Below are 7817 nucleotides of genomic sequence, written 5' to 3'. Positions count from 1 at the left end.
AAGTAGCAACCGCGTGTCCACAAGGTAACGGACAGATAGAACGGTATAACCGAACGTTAATTCCGTTATTGAGTAAACTAAAGGGTGATACGGTCAAAATTTGGTCAAGGGAAAACGCGTGTAAATCGGTGAAATCGTTTATTTAAAAAATCAAATTAAATTTCTTTTTCAAGTTCAATTAGTATAAAATTCAGGAAAAATATTCAGTTAGGCTTCCGCTTTTCCAAATCCGAATTGCCGGGCCTTACGCTTGACCCCTGCCATCAGATTTTGTACAGCCACCTTGTCCACCTTGTTCGCCGCAGAAAGCTAGTTTGCCTTGAACTGCTGCTCGCCCTTAGCAGTTTTGTTTGGTCTTCTTTAGGTTCCGCTTGACAATAGCCCAGTATTTCTCAATTGGGCGGAGCTCTGGCGTGTTGGGAGGGTTCTTGTCCTTGGGAACCACCTGCACGTTGTTGGCGGCGTACCACTCCATGGCCTTTTTACCGTAATGGCAAGATGCCAAATCCGGCCAAAACAGTACGGAACAACCGTGTTTCTTCAGAAAAGGCAGCAGACGTTTATTCAAACACTCTTTCACGTAAATTTCTTGGTTGACAGTCCCGGAAGCTATGAAAATGCTGCTTTTCAAGCCACAGGTACAGATGGCTTGCCAAACCAGATATTTCTTTGCGAACTTTGACAGTTTCATGTGCTTGAAAACATCTGCTACCTTTCCCCTTCCTTTTGCCGTATAAAACTCCTGTCCCGGAAGCTGCTTGTAGTCGGCTTTGACGTAGGTTTCGTCGTCCATTACCACGCAGTCAAACTTCGTCAGCATCGTCGTGTACAGCCTCCGGGATCGCGCTTTGGCCGTCGTATTTTGTTTATCATCGCGATTTGGAGTCACTACCTTCTTGTAAGTCGATAGTCCGGCTCGTTTTTTGGCTCGATGCACGGTTGTAGACGATACACCCAGCTTATTTGCGGCATCTCGGAGAGAGAGGTTAGGGTTTCGCTTGAAACTACCGGCAACTCTCTTTGTCGTCTCAGTGGCTTCCGGTTTTCGATTTCCCCCCGATCCAGACTTCCTGGCTGTCGACAAACGTTCCCCAAACACTTTTATTACATTTGTAACGGTTGATTTGGCAACTTTTAGCGATTTTGCCAACTTTGCGTGCGAGTAGCTCGGATTTTCGCGATGCGCGAGCAAAATTTTGATACGCTGCTCTTCTTGCTTGGACGGCATTTTGACAACTGAAGAGTGAATTCCAAAATCAAAATAGGAGCAACATTCTACACACACACACCTTCAAAATGAGGGGTGTTCAGGTTTTTTAAATGCAAAATTGAAAGAAATACGTCAAGTTGATATTGACCAAATTTTGACCGTATCACCCTTTAGTCGAAGAACGTTCACAAGATTGGGATTCAGTATTGGTTGAGGCCGAGTATTTACTAAATAATACGTTTAACCGGTCGATTGGCGATGTACCTTCACGTTTGATGTTTGGAATAGTTCAAAAGCGTAGTGTCACGGACGATCTTACTACCTACGTTGAAGAGTTGAATGAGAAATTTGAGCGGGATTTATCAGAAGTTAGAGAAGCAGCGTCGCGAAGTATTCGGAAATTGCAAGAATATAACAAAGACCAGTACGATAAGCGGAGTAAAGTGAATACTCAGTAGGAGAGAGAAACAAGTTGAAACCCAAATTCAGAGGGCCGTATATCGTCAAAAAGGTATTGGATCGTAATCGATACGTAATTTCGGATATTGATGGTTATCAAGTTTCTAATCGCCGATTCGAGGGAGTTTCGATCCAAGTAACATGAGATTATACCAGAAGAGAGATGAGGAGGAAATCTCTAAATTTTCAGATTCCGAGGAAGAATTCGAAGATGTTGAGTACCTAGACGAATCAGAGTCAGGAGAATACGTTAAAGAAGAATATCTAGATGATAAATAAGCGACTAAAATGACAATAACTTGAAGTGCCTAATCAGGAAGTTCAGAAAGAAAAATAAAACAATGTTTATATTAGTTTTTTAGAGCGTTAGGTAATCTGTTGAGGGCAACAGAGAGGTCAGGATGAACGAGCTGTAGCAGTTTGAGTTGTCCAAACGTACAGTAATGAGCCCGTTGGGCAGATGCTCAACAGTTAAAGCGTTTTCCGTTATACGTGCCACAGCGGAAGTAGCAAAAACAGAAGACGCAATTAAAAGAACATTCGAGATACGACAGTCGAACAGTAAATACATAGAAGTTATTTTCTCCAGATAAAACGTGTTCGTGCGAGATCCGAAAAATCACTACACAATGTTCAAACTAAAAGTCGCTTTTGAATATGAATCTTCTTACCTTCGTTCTTCACTGAAACGTAATCGCTTAGTCCTGGCGTGGCTCTGCTTATCTGGTCGCTTTCGAAGAACTGCAATACCTCGTTTTTAATTTCGGGATCCAAACCGTGTCCTAACCTTTCGTTGGAGGTGGCCAATACTCCTTTCCCGTTTGCCAAGCATCGAGCTTGCAATACAATGTATTTATTTGTTTCAAACTCGTCCATTACCGTTTGCGTTGACCAAGATTTCGGCAAAATCGTCAGAATCCTTATTTGATCGTCTCTCGATGAACCTGGATCAGCAAATCTCTCCTTCATTGTGCTCCGCAGCTTTCAATTTTAGTTGCTCCAGGTCATCTTCTTGAAACCCGAAGATGCGTTTCTTAATGCCATTGATAATGTCCATATACTTTCTCCGGGGATAGTTAACATTCTGGATTTTTTTTTGTCGATATTGGCGATACGTTGATACCAGCTATGCCCTTGTTGAATAGCTCAATATTTTTTTTTCCTTTGGTTTGTTTTTTCCGTCGATCTTGTTTTCCGTGCTGAGCACCAATGCTACCGACGTGCCAGGAAGGCAGCTCCCACACCTGGACCCTACCTATCGACCCATCAACTCATGAATCGGGGACCAACGGCTTTACTTCCCATCCGAAGGAAGGCGTGATCAGAGATGTTATGCCTCAGAACATCCCGGCGGCGCCGACTGGGATTGAACCCAGGCCTGCTGGGGTGAGAGGTAATCACGCTTACCACTACACCACCGGCGCCGTTGAATAGCTCAATATTATGCGTCCTGGAAAATTGTTGCTCTCCACTATCCTGAGATGATGCTGTTGTTATTGACGTAGTTGATGGTATTTCTTCGAGGCCATGTCGAGATGTAGATGGCTCCGGCTCCGCGATGTCCATGACTGACGGTTGCACTTCTAGTTCCAGATTTTCAGCACATGGTTCTATTCTATTTAAATTCAAGCGACATGTATCAAAGATTGATAGAGATGTATCCAAAATAAATTTCCACTCTAGGAACTTATGTTTTTCAATCAAATTTTCAGATAATTTACGAGGCTTTGACGAACACCGTTTATTAGGAAACGGCTTGCAACACTCGACCTTCTTAAATTCCATATTCAAATTATACTTGTTCACTCAAAAAGATTTTTTTAGTGATGTCTGTTTTCAAAAGGATGGTCATGCTTATATACAAACGTAGGTACCATTTGGATATTCAGGTATAAATATTGTTTTGGTATTGAAGCTACTCTAACAGAGAAGCTCTTTTTTTCATGAAAAATACCATGGAAGACACGAGGGGGACGACTCTATCTACGATGCAAAAAAGATTGTGTTTTGCTGTGGCTAGCTGCGCGCACGCTGAGTAGATAGAAAGAAGATTGATGACGATTCTGAAGATTTCCTGCAAAAAATTGATGATTGATGCATGTAGATGCGACAAATGAAAGAAGATGGTTCGAAGATTGATTCGCTAGTGTGAGATTTGTTGATCATCTAAACTTGAGATTTAGATGTGTCGCCCCCCTCGGGAAGACATTATAATGTACCTACAATAATAAGATGAATAGGTACATCAATATTAACAACTTAAATAGGTTGAAACTACGCTTGATAATGAAAATAAGGGTAACTTAACTTGTGTTGGTTTTTATATTTAAAATAATAGTGTTTTCATTTCCCCTGTAAATTCTAAACGGGTTGTCTGATCGTTCAATCGTCAAAAGACAAATTGAAGGTAAATATATGTGTATCTTGCTAAACTTATCAATGCTGATGGAGAATCACGATTAACTTATGAAAATGGCTTATTTTCTACAAAAAAAATTGATTTTGATGAACGTAAATTTGAAATATATCGAAAATGGTTATATTTAGGAAGTTTATCGAGCACTATCGCTTGAAATGATTTTTATAATCATATACTAACATCAAACTGAACATTTTGCCGTAAATAATGAAATTTTCAAAAATGCCTCAAAAGTTGCTCTTAGAAAAACTTTTTTATTGAAAGTTTGTCCATCCTAGACTTGTTTTCAAAACTTCTGCTTTCTATTCAAGTTTTTATAAAAAAAATATAAAAAAATTCAAAAATACGTTTTTTTGTTATTTGAATTTTGAGGTTTATTTTTAATTTTTTTTTTGTAAAAAAACGAAAAAAATAAATTGGTGTATATTTTTTTATAAAGCCTTATTAGTTTTCTACAACTCCTTCTTAGTAATTTTTTTTCTACAACCAACTGTTTTCGAACTACATTTTTTTTAAAGTATGTGTGCAAAAACACATAGGCCCTTTTCAAAAATTACCCTTGAGTCAAAAGGGTCTCCTCTCCTGCGGAAAATACCGAGGGGGGCGACACATCTAAATCTCAAGTTTAGATGCTTAACAAATCTCACACTAGCGAATCAATCTTCGAAAAATCTTCTTTCATTTGTCGCATCTACTTGCATCGCTCATCATCTTTTTGCAGGAAATCTTCAGAATCGTCATCAATCTTCTTTCTATCTACTCAGCGTGCGCGCAGCTAGCCAGAGCAAAACACAATCTTTTTTGCATCGTAGATAGAGTCGTCCCCCTCGGAAAATACTTGGTCTATCATACTGAAAATATGGGCAAAGTAACATTCAAATCGAAGATGGTCGAGCACGATTTCAGGTTTTTTCAGCTCATTCTGGATGGAATCCCTCAAAAGTGACTGGTCAAATTTTAAGTGCCGTGTACAGGTATATAATTTTCACTTTTTTATGAGTGTAGGTATGCGCGGAGCATTTGGCCTTATGTAAAAGTTTAGTAACTTTTAAGTTCGTATTATCTCTCTTTATACCAAGTTATCCGTCGGTCAGGAGAATTGGGATCTAGCGTAACATTTAATCTATTTAGAATTGGAAACCTTTTGTGTGACACGCACGTTCCCATTTGGTAGGCAATCGACAATACGTCCTTTCGAGAATTCATCCTTGAATTTCTTCGCACAGCGACGCTCCAGTCGGCGAGCACTTGCAACTCATTCAGTATTTGCCCCTATCGTTACCTGCTGCCCATGGTGAGTCGTCTTCGTTATACACGGTAAGAATGAAATACCCATTTATGTGTAAATTTTGACGCATACTGCGAGAAAAGGGGCCTTCTCATTAATGATTATTTTTTACTGAGTAATGAGTTGTTATTTAGCGGCGCCGGTGGTGTAGTGGTAAGCCTGATTACCAAAACATCTCTGATCACGCCTTCCTTCGGAAGGGAAGTAAAGCCGTTGGTTCATGTGTTGATGGGTCGATAAAAAAGGGTCCAGGTGTGGTAGCTGCCTTCCTGGCGTCGGTACACAGAAATTCAAAACAACCCAAAATTAAGTTCTTTTCACTCATCTCCCATGTTCCGTACGATAAGCCAAATTTGGGTAAACCGGCTCAAAGTAGTTTGCATTTAAGGACGGCAAAAAAAATTACCCATCGCTAAGTTATTTTCAATTTTTTCTACCCAAAATTAAGTTCAATTAACTCAAATTTGGGTATATCGCATATTACTCAATTTTGGCTTCTCGTACGGAACTAGACGGTTGAGTCGAATCTTTCGTTCTATTTTTGACAACAATAGCGAGAGGAAATGAAACGGGCAGAGGTCAAATAACTCAAATTTGAGTTTTAAAAACCCAAGCGGTGGGTAGTTTTGTTTTTCTGTGTAGTATTGGTGCTCAGCACGGAAAACAAATCAAGGAAAAAAATTAGTTATTATTTACTGTCCAGATCAAATAATCAGAAAATACACTTTCTTGAAGCAGGCCGTAGCTTACAGCTCAAAACTGTAAAATTTATTTATTAAATACAATGAATTTAACGGTAATTATTCCACTTACATCAATGATCTTCTTATCGTGGCTCTTTGACCTGGCAAATTCAGTTGATCAGCTTTGCTGTAGTCTAAACAATTAAATTGCATGATTTAATAATTTATAAACATTAGTTTAACATTACTTACGAATTTTTACTATTACAATTTATTTGAAATTCACTAAATAAACAAAGTTTTCAAAAATGTTTGTGCTCCTACTAATTTAACTATCTCGAAAATCTGTATATCCTTTTAGACTTCCCTAATAAACGGGTACCATACACTTATGATATCATAGATGGTACGACCGTACCACATAAAGTTGGGATTATATCCCGAATTGGTGGTTAGGCGCTTCTTATGGTTATTGTTTATGCGGGTTCACTTTTGCTAATATTTATCCTCCTCGATTGACACCTGACACTGACACCTCACTTATCGACAGGCCCGTCAGTGAACCCACTGGTGTTGTGCCCAACGGTGGTGGCAACATTTACCCATTAATGAGTAACTGATTGTAAAAGTTACTCATACATGGGTAAACAAACAAATTATAGAACTATTCCACAAATGGTTTGATCACTTCGTTGTGCAAAAACCATTCACATTTTATTAGGATTTCCATACAATTTGACAGTCTATCATAAGAGTATCTATATAGTCTTCCATGCGCACGCGTGTGTCAAACGGATTTGTTTTGATTCGTTCTTCGTTCCTGGACTTGAGCCGCAGCCGCACAGCAGCTGATTGATATCCGCAGTGAGTGTTGTGATAAGCGTGATAAGTTTGTGGTGTTTTGCGGAAATTTTGCTCTGAAAACCATTTTAAACGTTCTCTATCCAATCAAGTTAAGCACCCATATGTCCAGTGCCGCACACAAGATGAAGGTTTTGTCCCTCTACAGACAGCTGCTGCGCGAATCGCAAAAATTCAGCTCCTACAATTTCCGGTTAGTATTATAGGGATGTTTTAAATTTTGAACGTTCCTGTGTATTGTTTCTGTTTGAATTCTTCAGCAACTATGCCCTACGGCGGATTCGTGATGCATTTCGGGGTAATAAAGCGCTGACGGATTCGGTAAAGATCCAAAGTGAGATGGAGTTTGCTAGGAAGAATCTGGACACCATCAAGCGACAGGTAAGAACAAGAACACTATGCTGAACTTGTGATGTAATCAGTGAGCATTGCACTGTATTGGGAAATACATAGTTAATGACAATTTTAAACACTAGAGTCGATCAACAATCAACAAACTTATCTTTGTTTTCAGGCGCTTATCAGTCAGATGTTCCGAACGGATAAACTTGTCATTGAGAAATGAGCTCATCGCAATGAGAGGCGCTTCTCTTTCAGAATCAATCCCATCGTCACCAATCTCACTACGATAACGGAAGTGTAAATTAGCAGCATAAACCACATTTTTCAATTTTGCCTCCGTTGATGTGCTTCATTTCTGCCTACAAATTAAAATGTCACAAATTAGGTGTTCTTCATTGAATGCTTAAATTAAACAGTATACTGCGTGTCCTTATAGGTAGGTATAAGTTTGTGTTTGGAACATCAACACTAGCATGTAAATACCGTTAAGGCACTGTTTAGATGTAATAATGGATGCAAAATAAAGGACATATTTCAGTAATCGAGGTTTCTTTA

The 7817-nt window shown here is 39.2% G+C and overlaps 1 protein-coding gene across 1 annotated transcript; it reads left to right on the top strand.

The window, feature by feature from the left end:
- The first annotated feature begins 6885 nt into the window (after window positions 1-6885).
- Window positions 6886-7803, top strand: bcn92 (LYR motif-containing protein bcn92). The gene is made up of 3 exons (XM_065234924.1): window positions 6886-7113; window positions 7181-7301; window positions 7435-7803. The coding sequence occupies exons 1-3, from the start codon at window positions 7025-7027 to the stop codon at window positions 7483-7485; spliced, it is 261 nt and encodes an 86-aa protein (XP_065090996.1). The 5' UTR covers window positions 6886-7024; the 3' UTR covers window positions 7486-7803.
- The last annotated feature ends 14 nt before the right edge of the window (window positions 7804-7817 follow it).

This window comes from Ochlerotatus camptorhynchus, unplaced genomic scaffold, assembly GCF_037179485.1.
Source record: "Ochlerotatus camptorhynchus isolate MF236.1 unplaced genomic scaffold, CSIRO-AGI_Acam_v1.1 ptg000446l, whole genome shotgun sequence".
Lineage (NCBI taxonomy): Eukaryota > Metazoa > Arthropoda > Insecta > Diptera > Culicidae > Ochlerotatus > Ochlerotatus camptorhynchus.
The sequence above is the reverse complement of the archived record's forward strand: the minus strand, read 5'-3'. Positions and strand labels throughout refer to the sequence as shown.